At 39.1% G+C, this 13481-nt stretch overlaps 1 protein-coding gene across 2 annotated transcripts in view; it reads right to left on the bottom strand.

The window, feature by feature from the left end:
- Positions 1–13225, bottom strand: part of LOC114656985 (LIM/homeobox protein LMX-1.2) — a 191558-nt gene extending 178333 nt beyond the window's left edge. Inside the window, exons 1-3 of one of the 2 annotated variants that reach the window (XM_028808683.2) lie at positions 12952–13225; positions 12572–12697; positions 9900–10086 (exon numbers count right to left, since the gene is read on the bottom strand). In XM_028808683.2, coding sequence (XP_028664516.1) covers positions 9900–10086; positions 12572–12641 — 257 coding nt within the window. In that variant the 5' untranslated portion in view covers positions 12642–12697; positions 12952–13225. Of the gene's footprint in view, positions 1–9899; positions 10087–12571 lie in introns of both variants that reach the window. The other variant, XM_028808681.2, reaches the window with a different exon arrangement.
- Between the last annotated feature and the right edge of the window lie 256 nt (positions 13226–13481).

The raw sequence follows: 13481 nt of genomic DNA, 5'->3' as shown, positions 1-13481 counted from the left end.
GGCACCTGATGTACCACCTAACCATCTCTGATAACCAAAACAATATGATTTGAAACAAGGCTAAAATGTCCTGGGAGCTACACTAACAATATGTCTGAAAGAGAAATGGGATGCTGAATGTCGTCTTGAAATGCCCCCTAGTGATTTTATGCAGCCAGACACGATACAAACTTTTGTTTGAGAGTGTAATGACAGAGTGAAAAGAGATTCTGGAATTGTCTTCAATGTTTATTGCCACCTCTGACGCCAGTGAGCAGAGCAGGCCAGTGCAAATACCACATGGCTGTCAATGTTTGCCAGCGTATGCGCCTCCAGCGGACAGACTTGTAGAATGTGCTGTTTGAACAAAAAGAGGGATTAGGAAGCACGTGAGACATCCCTGCTCGCACCTCAGCTGCCATGCAAAAATCCAGTCATGTTACAGCCACCCTGGCATAAGAACCTGTTGAAATTATTCTCGCATTCATCATTACTTTAAGGTTACAAGCAGTATGAGCATGAGATCAGTAAAGTGCCAGCAACCATTTGTCAAATCGGCAAAGCACACTTAAAATGACATGTCTTGGGGAACCGAAAACCTGCTCTGGCAGCCATACTGGGAGAAATTCTGAAGCCTTCAAATGTAAGGGTGTAGTAACCAATGAGTTCAGAACAGCATTAATCTGTTAAGACTAAATAGTTAAAAGATATGAACCTCAAACTCAACAGACTCGGGTTGCAGTCCTGTGCCAGACTGAGTCTGTGTGAAGCTTCTTTGTGAATTTCCTCCTGCCTTCTTAAAGATCAAGGGACCAGAGTTGTTCCTCAGAGATGTGCCATAGGAGAACCATTTTTAGTTCCCTAAAGAACAGTCCATGTAAAGATTCCAAAAAAAAAACTTTATTTATTTAAATCCATAACAAATTTCATAAATAACTAAGATGATAACAGATTTGTGAATACCAATGGTTCATAATTTTAAAATGATTCTTGCTGCATACAATAACACAGACTAAGTTCAGGTTTTCTTGGTCAGTTATTATCCTGCTAGATAACCTACTATACATTACAGATTTCTCTTTTTGCATATATTACAAAATTTTTCAAAGTCCAAAACACATTCTCATATACAAAGAACTCTTATCACAACAAAATCTTGCTTTGTCAAGCAATGGTCCTATGAGGAAACATATGACCCAGTAAAGTGCCATTAAAGAACTACAATATTATTTTTAAGGTTGCACGTCCGCATGATGTATCTTTGGGTAACTAGTAGCTCTAAACTGGCTGAGTGTGAGCAAGTGTTTCCTGCGATGGACTGTCGCCACATCCAGGGTTGTTTCCTGTTCTCCCTCACATAATGCCATCACAGATTCTGACACCCCTAAGACTAAAATGAAAATAACAGCTTTAGAATTAAAACTTATAGAAGGATAAACTCCTATCAGTTACAGCAGATGTCTCATCAGAATTTCTTTAACATGGGTGTCCTGGAAACTGTTGTGGAAAATGGATGATAGCAAAATTGGATGCCATCATGAAAAATTCCCTCCATCCCCTACAGGAGGCACTCTCTTGGAGCACTTTAGGCCACAGGCTCATTCCACCACAGTGTGCTAAGAAGAACCTCTGGGCGTCTTTTATGCCTGATGCTTTCAGGCAATTCAGTGCTTTCACCTGATGTACTTGTTAAGTTTATTTTGTATTTATTTATCACTTCATTGATTGATTGATTGTATTATTTGTCTTATGAGTCTGTAGCCTTGTTTTCATGTTTATGGCTACTGTATGCATTTAGATTTACCCAAGGGACTAATAAAATTTATCTAATCTGATACTAATCTAAATAAAAAGATGCCTGTAAAGCAGATGGTCTTAAAGATGAATAGTGAAATATATAACCAATGGAGTGAAAAAATAGATGAATTCATGTACCTGCAGGCTTTACATGTATTTATTTGGCTGACATCTTTATTCAGGTGATTTTAAACAAATTGGTAACATTTCTTTTGTTTTTCCAATTGGAGCACAGGCAAGTGAAGTGACCTGCTCATGGTCACACAGTGTCAGTAGTGGAATTTGAACCCGGAACAAGTCCAAACCCTTAACCACTCCACCACACTGTCTGCCACCATTACCGCTGATAATCTATGTAAATAATGATGACTTTTTAAAAGTATCCGGATGAGATGTTGGGACAGGGTTGGGTAATAACTAAGCATGTGATCTTGTTGGACTGTGTATTCTGCTCTTATTTGTCAAGCTTCTTATGTTCTGTTCACGTATATACAGTATTAAAGTGTATAAATCTTTAGATTTCATGGTATCAAGTGTGGAGTGTTAGTGGCATTAGTTTGCAATATATAACATTTTTAAAGAGCCTACGTTATTCAAATAGATAGGTATGAAAGGCACTATATAATAGATAGATAGATAGATAGATAGATAGATAGATAACTTCAGAAACACATATCTCCATTTACAAACTATAGAAATGATCATTAAAGATATAGATAGCTATTGCTATATAGGGATTTCTGCTTTATCTGGGGGAAAACGCCGTTATTTTGCATTTCCAGCAGTCTTTTGATAGTACAGCCTTGATTTATCCTGATAAACGGTAGGCCGATGTTTGTTCTGTAAACTGAGAAATATTTCTAAATGGTGACAATCTAAGCACTGAGAGCAGGGCCTTGTATTCTGATCCTCACGAACAGAGCTTAAGTCCCCACTGGCAAGCTATCTTTTGAATTTCTTAAGTCGACTTTTTTTCGGCAGACCGGGACCTCCACTTTGCAGTAAACATAACAAAAAAAATCACGTGTGAGTTTCCAAAGTCTCATGATGAAGAAGACGTAACCCAAAATCGCTTCTCCGAAGTGGCCCTCATTAAAGATGAGCAAACCTTCAAAAACTGGGCGCATGCGCTAAAGCAAAAAACCTATCTGTGCTTCAGAGACCCTTTGAAAAATGCAAAATGTTAACATTATGGCACAGGAAGAACAATGGTCGACGCGGAGGGAAAGCGAGTTCCTCAAGTCTTTTCCACACTCCCAGTCTTGCGGCTACATTTCAGGCTCCAGTGACACATGAGCCGTACAGATGTGACCACAGAGACGCGGAAAATCGTCTTAGATTCCGAGTTCAGTACAGTCGATCGTAGTCAGCTTGGGCAACAGTTACCTCATGTCATTTTCTTTCCTTTCTTTTTTTAAAGGACACCTTAGCCAGAGAGCAAACTTGCCCGCCACAGACTGACAGCTCATGTTCGTCTGTTTTAGCATGGGGAGAAGGCACTCACGGCTCCCTTCATAAATTGGTGGGATGTTGCAAGATTACAAAATTCGTTTTGCAACCCGATAATAGCAAAGGTGAGACAGTTGCCGTTGCCCTGGCTCTGGCACACCTGCGTGGCTACTCATCCTTTGTGTTTTGTTTTTCGTTTCAGCCCGTAACCGTTCCTCACCTGAGATACTGTTTGCTCACAGGAGCTCCTCTTTCCCTTCATTACCAACGGTAAACGAATAAACAATTGAGCACAGCCCCCAATCAAAACAATAAGTGCATTTAAACAACGCTCACTGGGTTTCAGCCTCAGAGCAGACGTTTGTCTAAAACTGACGGTACTTCATGGCGGATATTTTAATGACTTTTCGAAGAAATCATTTCGACCGAATTATTCTGATGGCATCCTCGTGTTTGTTTAGGCGTACCGTTCAATTCAACTTGGTCTTCCTTTGTACAACAAAACATATTTTTATCCGGGAGTGATATAGCCAACCTCAAAACAGACAGCACCAGTCATCCCCAGGTGCCTAAGAATGAACTGCGCAGTCCTGCCTGCATTTCACACTTGGAATCTGTCCATCTTTATCTTGTACTGCGGACCGCAGACACACACAACTGCACATCCCACATCACTCAAAGATGCGTTAGAATGAAAACCAAAGTCCTGTGCGCTTCGTGTTCTATTGTTTTATACAATTACGGATTGGCTCTTTTTATATCTGCTCTTGAAGTTTAGTAAACGCCTTGATAAAAGTGTTCGAAGGCGGGTGAAGGATATCCAATGCAATGTACAGTAAAGTAGAAATGCAAATTCGAGACGTCCCTTGAAAAAGAGAAAACAGTGCACAGATATCGCAAATATTTGTTATTAATTAAACAGACAAGCCCACAGCCGACAATATTAATACATGCGCGGGAAATGCCCCCAGAAATTCAGTCTCGCCGCTGCGTCTTCATATAATCTCTTCTACTACAGGTGACCGTTACAAGAATGTGGCTGAAAGTCTTTTCCTAATGCGATGCTTTATGATTTATTATTACATGAGATAATTACAGGTTCCGTTACGACCGCTCTTGAGCTGCAATTAAAGCACGGCCTTGAGTCACGCAGTTTGTGGGCTGCCTAATGCACTCTAAATGAATGTCATAAAAGTTTCAAAATAGGTGTGAATTACAAAGGCAAGCGTGCATTTTATTTTCTCCACTGCCGCCTTGCTGATTTATGCAGCTTTATCTGAAAGTGCCTTTTGTCTTCTTCTTTTTTTTGACTGGGATGCTCCCAGCAGGTTTTCGTGTCAGGTCACAATAAAGTGCTGTTAGCAAACAGAGTTACAGAGATTCAGTGCACATGGGCATGTTCATTGTTGTGCTGCATGTGTTTAGGACGTCCCAAATTGGCACAGTGCTTTCTTTTCCAAAGCCCACTTTGCAGAGGTTGTATCTCAAACAAGTTGCTACAGGAGAGGATGCTCCTCAAGGCCTGCAGAGATCCATCCTTCTTCATTATGTGTGCTTTGCAGGGACATACTGCCTCTGCAGCAAAAAAAAAAAAAAATTGCTTGGCTCAGAATCATCTCTGCATCAGTTCTAGTGAACACTGTGGTTCTACTGACATTTTGCAAAATTTTAATCCTGTGGACAGATTCATTGGGAAACCAGGAGAGATAGTTTTACTTGGTCACCCTACTGTAAAGTCTAGGAAAGCTAACAACCACAAAGCAAGTGGAGCCCACAATACTAATATTATTCTTCATGAATATGTTATTAAAGAGAAGCCTGGACCTCAAAGTGTAATCTTAACATTAAAGAACAGAAGAACAACATAAAAAAAAAATCTGTGAAATGGTTACACTTATTCAAAAGGAGCACCTCACCAGAATTGAAAAACCATAGTCAGAACAGAGCAGCCACAATATCAAATTGCACATAAAATAAAAAAGAAAACCACGGTAGCCATGCCTTTACTTGTCAATTCAACCATCCATGTTCAGAATCTGTTTTCTCCATTATAGGGTCTCAGAGGGCATGGGACCTTTTCTGGGAGCCTCAGAGGTAAGGCAGGAAGATCTGTAAATGAGCCATCAGAGAGCACACATGCACCCACTTTCATCCATCCATTTCCAAATTTCTGAACTGGTTTTCTCAGAGTAATGACCAGTCAGCCATAAATAAACACGTGGCTCTTCAGAGTGATGCCTTAGGCAAACTATTTTCAGTTCCAAACCAACCACAATAAGATTCTACAGAAAGATCCTTTATTTATTTAGATCCATGACAGGCTCCACAAAAACACGGAAATACTAACGGGTTCCTAATTTTTAAGGGATTGTCACTACATACGGTCACACAGGCTCAGTTTGGGTTTTAGGATTCCTTTCAAAGAATTGATTTCATATGCAAAAAAACGTGCCCAAAATTAAATGGTTCTTATAGTCAAACAATAGTTCAACAAGAAACCACACAACCCCACTCCAGTTTAGAACTAGTGTTTTTAAGGGTGTGGGATGAGATTGCCTGTCCGGACATCCTCATACAAGGCCAATTTAGAGACACCATCTAAACAAACATTAACATCTTTGGGATGAGAGTTAAGAGAAAAGAGAGAGAGAAAGAGAAAAAGAAAGAAGAACTGAGCCAGGAATTACACTCGGGTCCAGCTAGCAGCATTACAGTACATCATCATACCAGCCATGTCTGTACTTGTGTGCTTCACAATTAAAATTACACAACTGCTTTTTAATTACCCCACTGTTTATTAAAAATAAATCAATCATGCATGGAGATGATAGAAATATACTAATATGGTGTAATATGCCCACTATGAAAACCATACAGGACGTGAATCATCATTCCGTACATGTTTATTGAGTTGATGTGCAAAAATGTTACATCTTGAGAAGATCTCTTTGTGGAATCAGTCAGCATTTTTGAGTTGTGTTTTTCACGGGGACTCGTCCTGACTCCAGTTTAACTTAAAACGTCAAATCCAAACTCTTTGTCTGAATTAGCTACAAACTGAAGAAAACGAGAGTGTACTATGCCGAGAGGTGCAGGAGAGCTGGCAAAATAAGCGAACCAAAGTTACTCGTTACTTAATGCATGTTTTTATTTTCTGTCCTACAGCCTAGTGGTTAAAACCTGCTAGTACCAGGTGGTCTTGTTTGACCCCCCAAACCCCAAATAAGCTACAACGTTAATTTTAGTCGACCACCCCGGAGAAAATCCCGGCGCCCCGCCACCAGGTGGCGGCAGTGTCTACTACTGATGATTTCCCTCATTCCCGTTCAAAAGTCTGCCACGTCCGCCCCACGTCCTCGCGTGTCTTTAAACGCGTCTCTATGGTGACGGAATCGCCATCTTTAACTATGAGATCCGCATCGCCACCGCGCACTACTCGCCGTCTTGTTTTGTGAAGCAGCTGAATGGTTGACAAAAGTTGACGCAGAGGAATAGTTGTTGTTCATTGTCCTCTGCCAGACTTCTAGCGGTGAGCGATAATGTCCCTGTGATTGAAGTCGGAACGTTTCAACCTCGGACACACACACAGAAAAAAAAAACTTAAAATTCTGTGACAGGCGTGAAGAGCGCTCATGCGGGGCTTTGAGGGACATGCCACTTTCTAAGACACCCCTCCTCTCCTTCAAAAATAATGCAATCTTGGAGACGAATATAAACGGTGAAACTAATGCGGAGGTAAAATAAACCAAAAAGCGAACTAAAGCTAGACAGTTTCCTTATGTGTTTATCTGTATCTGAAATACACAGCCCTTAAAATCAATACGTGTATGAATGAATAATTAGCTTTGGTTTTATTATCAGCAGGACTTAACAAAGATAATGTTATGATTTTATATTGTATCAAGATAATAGGGCCAATGATCAGTACACGCACACACTCAGTGACGCGCGTGGAGGATTTACTACAAGGCGGTCAAATAAATGAATAAAAAAAGTACGTATTGCTGCGCCGGTGCCTTATGTTTCGGGCTCACTCCGCACTTTTGAAATGTATTCCGTTTTCTTTCATAATGCAAAATCAGTTAGCCTTGTCGTGGATACTTTGCCTAGTAATTAAAGCCAATGCCAAACACACACACGCACACACACGGGATGGGCAAATTAATTTTTCCTCGAGGTATAAATTCTGAAAAAAAGAAGGACCTCGATACGAAAATGAAGCGTCGAGTAGTCAGGGAAGTTTCACAAAAAGGTCAGGCTGCACACAGAACCAAATAAATACACTAAAATATAACAGACTGCTGCGCAATATGTAGCTCAGCGCACATACAACACCTGAGTAACCAAATTATACATTTTGACGCGTATTTAAAAAAAAAAAGCAAGAGTTAGCTATACACAGAAAATACATCTTTGTGTAATTACAGTGAGGCGATATTCTTAAAACGCCACGCGGATCGATTTGGGATAAATTACCCAAAGTGAAAGCAAACATAGCGTCACACCAACAGATAGAAAGTGAAACGTGCGAACTGTTTGTCTTATCCGTGACCTGACTCACTTGAACCTATGAATGTTCTGCACAGCATTTCCATTTTAAGCTTGTGCAGCCATAAAATACAATACATCGCCAATCACTTTCCGTGAATAATGCAAGCGGGCTTTTTAAGCAGTAATAAATTTCAAAATTAATCAGAAAACGGTTTAACTGTAAAAGCAGATTGCATTTTTGTTAATGCAGCAATTAGAATAGAGTAGTGCAGCTGGTTATCACGCTGGTTTATATGATGTTTCTTCTTTCAAGCCTATCTGTATCAGTACTAACATTGGCGCTTTTTATTCAAATTGCAATGTATAGCCTTTTCTAATTCGTTTTTTGTATTTTATTTTTTTTTTGCTGCACAGTGCTAATATATTGGTAATTTGCATTACAACACATCCATCATGCTGTAATTTTGGTAGAATTTTAAGCGTATTCCAGCTCAGTCAGGGCAAGAATTATACAAACTGTGGACAACGAATGTCTCCGCTATTCTTTGTCCGTCACGCTGCTATTCTCGCCCATTCCAAACCCGATGCCATCACGATCAGGATGAACTGGTCATTTTTCGGCACCGTCAATACTTCGCAAAACACTTTAGTGAGCAACACCGAAGCCTCTCGCAGGGCATACCACCCGATCAACTAGTGCGAAGTGAAGGGCGTCATTCACGAAAAGCAGCGAAGCGGCTCCGCAATTCTCTGTAGTGTTGTGTTGTTATCTGCTGCTGCTGTTGCGATTCTTAGCATTCACGTCGCCGCATCTCTTGATACACAATCAAGACATTTACACATCTCATTGATTGCGCTCATTATTACATTTTATGTAATCCACAGCATGAAACCTGCTTCAAGTATATGAGGAAAATGGTAAGATATATTTTGTTTACAAGATCAATTACACAGACACACACACGTATGTATGTATGTGTGTGTAAACCCCGACTCTGCTCAGGATGAGCGTGATTAAAAATTGATACAGTGTTAAATTAAATTAACTCTTATATTATAAACCCTTAAAAAATATGTACGGAAAGAACACGTAACATGTAAAATCTTTCGATTTTGTTGTGTGAATTCAACTGGCAATGTTTTACTTATACATCTATACATAATAATAATGTTGACATGAAAAGTAATATATCTCTATATATTCTATAAATATTAGGACACTAAAATGATAGCTGATACAATCCATTGTAACAATGTATAATAAAATGTTCTTAAATTGAAACACATACTAAGAATATTTAAAGTCCGAACATCTCAGCAGTCCAATTTTTTTTTTTCGACGGAGCTCTGATTTAAATGAATGTGCCTTTGTGCTTATGACAATACATTGTGTGTTTTAAAGTGTAATTACACTGAACATGTATGATTATTCTATCTCTTCCTCTGCGTTACACGTATAGTGAATAGGAAAACAAAAGAAAATCAACGAACGATATTGGGGCGTCTGCGTATACGCTGAATAGTCATCGTTTACTTTATTTTAGAAGGCTTACGTTCCTCGCTATTGACATTTTTTTAATTGAATAGTATCCTTTTATGAGCGTGGAAAATAAATTGCAGGTATTATCTGTATAAAGCGCTTTGAGTGTTTAGAAAAGCGCTATATAAATGTAACTATGTACGAAGTGAAAGTGATCAGCTTTTATTCGCGTGGCAACAAAGCGACGATTTAAAGTTTGGATATTTATAATAAGGTATATTAGAAATCAGTTTATTATCGACTGTATTTGTATATATAACGACAGTCCCACATACACTTTACACATAAAATAATGAATAAACAGAAAAATGTAGTGTGCGCCTTTTCAAACACAGAAATACGACCCAATAACACCCTGTAGTTTGTAACGTACTTCACTGAAACGTTTCAGGGCGTTGGTGCGATAAACTGGCAATCTCAGTTTAATTCGTGGCATTTAATATCATCCCAGATATTTGGACGAAGTTCAGGCAAATGACGAGAATAGCATCACAATACTAATTAAAGAGTCCATGAGTGCGGGAGTAACACTTCTTATTTGCACGAGCAACAACCAAACCCCGACCAAGACCCCGGCCCCAGAGCCAGATCCCCAGGTGCACACATGCTAGGTAAAGGAAAGCCCCTGGAGGGCAGCGCTTACTGCTGGTAGTCCTGTTTGCAGTAGAGTTTCCTGTCCCGGAAGTAGCAGCTGGTGGTGAGCGGCTGTTGACACACTCCGCACTGCAAACACTCCTCATGCCAGGAGGACTCGTTCACTCTCATCAAGAAGCGGTCCGCGATCGGCCGCTGGCAGCCCTCACAAACGGCCGGGTGATGGCAGTCGGACCCTGTGGGGCACCAAGAAACAGACACGAATTTAGAAAGAGTTTCCCCATACTGGAATCAGAAAAACAATTGCAGTGTTTTAAGTCATACATTGATTGGAGCAGGACCTTATCCCCTATACTCGCTCAGCGTTGATTTATTTGGGTAAAGATTTATTAGTAAAGAGAGTCGTGTGGAATTCGAGCCGAGTTTCGGATACCTATGAGAATGTCGAAAGTAAAACAAGAATAAAAGCCCTCTCTTTTAACTTTGTCACGTTTGTTACATTTTAAATTCAAGCCATAAGCTAATTCACTTAAGTCATTAGGATAAGAAACAGGCTAGCCTTTTGTGTATTAAACAAGTAAAACGACTCGCAAAATAAATAGTTACGTCGATACAATGTTAGTAAATTCAAGTATATTCTAAGGTTATTTGGAAGATCATATTGTCCATGAAATGAAGGAGAAATCGATAGATATACTTGTGCCTTTCTAATGGCTCTGTATCGTGAATGCATTTAATAATACAATAGAGTGAAGAGCACAGCTAGATTCACTATATTAATTTTTACAATATTTAAATGACGCGTATTTATGTTTAAGTGTAAGTAGCTATCAGGATATTGCCCAGCGTTTTAGGTTTGCATTGTTCACCCAAGCTTTTCCATTTACGTAAATACTTTTAATGTTAGTTTTAATTTCTTGTGAGAACTGAATACACATTATTATTATGATTATGATTATTATTAAATAATAATAGTAGTAGTATTTTGGTGTGCAGTTTTTTTTTTTATCACCAAATATTTTTCACAAATAATGCAAAATTTCTGTGTCGTCTTTAAAGCTCTGCTTTTACAATAAAAATATACACATATATTGAAAGGTCTAGGACTGCTTCATTAAAGTAGTTGAAATAATAATAATAATTTACTCATTAGTTTAGTACAAAAGTGATATTTTAAATAATACATAATAATGCATTCTCGATCCCAATGAGTGTGGAATCAAATTAAGTTTAAAATGTTCAGGTTGGAGCATCGGTGGAATACAACATTAACAGATAAAATACTTTTAAAAACTTTCTCCTCAATTTGATTGATAAAGGTATTTAGCATATTCAAATCGAAACTAATTACAGTAAGGGTAGCTTATCTCTGGAAAGGCAGCGTTTCAAAAGTCAGGTCACGGTGGATTGCTTTTAATCTATTCAAATGTCATAAAAAGCAGTATAATTTGAAAACAAAATATGGATTTAAAGCACCGTGGTGACGATTTGAATATAACGTTCTGCATCACAAAGAAACTTTTAAAAACACTGCCAGCCAAACCGTATAATCCGGTCAAACAAGCAAAATTGTCACATTCGAATGTATTCTGTTATTAAAACGATGCCTTGCTTTGAATAAAAAGTGCCCACATTTCAGGTGTCCTAACTTGTGTTTTTAACACCTGGCTTCTTATGACATTAAATTGAAAAAATACGTAAACAGTTAAATGTATTATTTTAAAAATCGAACGCTGTTACACGATATAAAAAAATCCTGTTTTCTTGTATTTTTTACTCATTATAATAATTATATCAACAATCTTTACCAAAATGATAGAAAAAACAATTTCTAACAGTAACTTATAAAAGCAAAAGTGCAAAAGCTATCCTGCTTTTTAAAAAAATATTTATATATAAATTATCACATACACTGGTATAGTGTACAATAACAAATTAATACGAGTAAGTGCAGCTACCTCTCACTCAAAAAACAAAATCCTGACGAAGAAATGTTATTGCATCATAATTTTATAACAAATACAAACGAATTGGAAGAGGCATAAAGAAATAAAAAAACGTCTTTATGGATGAACAATAATTTATGGACCAAGTGCAGGTTGTCAGTTTTAGGAACCACTTTAGAAAAACTACAAGATACGTGATGTAGTAAGACACTCAAAATTGAAGGGCATTGGAAAAATGAACTTTTTTGCTTATAATTTTCTTTACATAATGCAAAACGTGCCACCCATAATGTAGACTTATTTAAAGGTGTGTATGGGTACAGAAGAAAAACTAAAGGGGGCAACTGGGAGAGAGTGTGGGGAGAAACATTCCGGAAACTATACAGTGATGTGTGCACCCAAGATAAAGAGAAAATCAAATTAACGCGCAGAAATGTTTTTGGAAGAAAATGACTTATAAAAAGCAGGGAAGGAAGCAGTTGAGGCAAAATAATGCCCACAAAGAAGTGATTTGGATTAAATAAATAAATAAAATCCAGAGAAAGGTTGATCTACAAATGCATTTGAAAACACTGAAAGTGAATGAAGAAGCGTGCGAGGAAAGTGTTCAGAACACGCGAGGAAAGTGCTCGACAACGCAATAAAGTCCTCTGAAAATGCAGATTTCGTAAAATGTGGTTGTCGTGCCACAAACGTCTACTCTGAAAAGATGTGTGCTCTGCTTTTCGTTACAGAAGCCATGTAGAACTGAGCATAAAGTATCACAGAAACTCACCAAGCAGCACTCCAAAAGTAGGTGGTCCTGAACGGAGAGGGTGATCTTCCAGTTTAATTCCGTCCAGCATCTTGGAGCAGTCGGACTGGGTTCTGTTGGCGAAGCACCTTCCCAGTGACTCGGGACCTGTTGCGACATCCATATCAATGAAATCAGTCACAGGCAGGTCTCCAAAATTTTACTTGCAGAACGAAATCTTGGCACTTCACACAACTACTAAAACACAGGCAGACGGCACTCATGCAGCGAGGCAGGGTCTCCTTAAAAAACAAAATAAAAGAAGGAGGAAAAGAAAAACGGTGCCCCGCCAGATACACCGAGAAGCGATGGCTAAGAGCCGGTGAGACACCACAACATTCACAACATGAGCACACTGTCACCTGTTCAAACTTTTCGGTTCTTTTTCTTTCTCTTCCTTTACTCGCTCAAAGTGTGACGGTCCTAAGATAAGCCGCGTTTCTCCAAAGTGCACAGACACCACCACTCGTGGAGTCCACCGCCTGACCGACAGTCGACTGAGAGGTATGTGCAAGTAAATCCAGGAGGGGCGATCCGAGGGGTCCCAAATCTGCGTGGAGGAGCCACTAAGTGCCATCAAGCGCCCTGCGCTCCGCTCCCACTTCACAGCCGAGATTGCGGCGCATGAATACGCGCTGACGTTTCACCCTCTGCTGGTGTTCTTACGCCGCACGACGTTCCGCCTCCGAAATGTCAACTAGTGCGTAGAAGAGGCTTCGCTGTGTAAAGCCGATCAGACACTCATAGAGACGTTTAAAGAACATAACAAGGAGGTCTTCCCTTATCCCGACAAAAAGGAAATATAACCGAATAAAATAAATAAATAATAACTAAGCGTGTGAGCCGATGTGAAAGTGATTTTAAAGACGCTGTGAAAAAATAACGTAGGCTA

Source organism: Erpetoichthys calabaricus, chromosome 9, assembly GCF_900747795.2.
Source record: "Erpetoichthys calabaricus chromosome 9, fErpCal1.3, whole genome shotgun sequence".
In the NCBI taxonomy this organism is placed as follows: domain Eukaryota; kingdom Metazoa; phylum Chordata; class Cladistia; order Polypteriformes; family Polypteridae; genus Erpetoichthys; species Erpetoichthys calabaricus.
The sequence above is the reverse complement of the archived record's forward strand: the minus strand, read 5'-3'. Positions and strand labels throughout refer to the sequence as shown.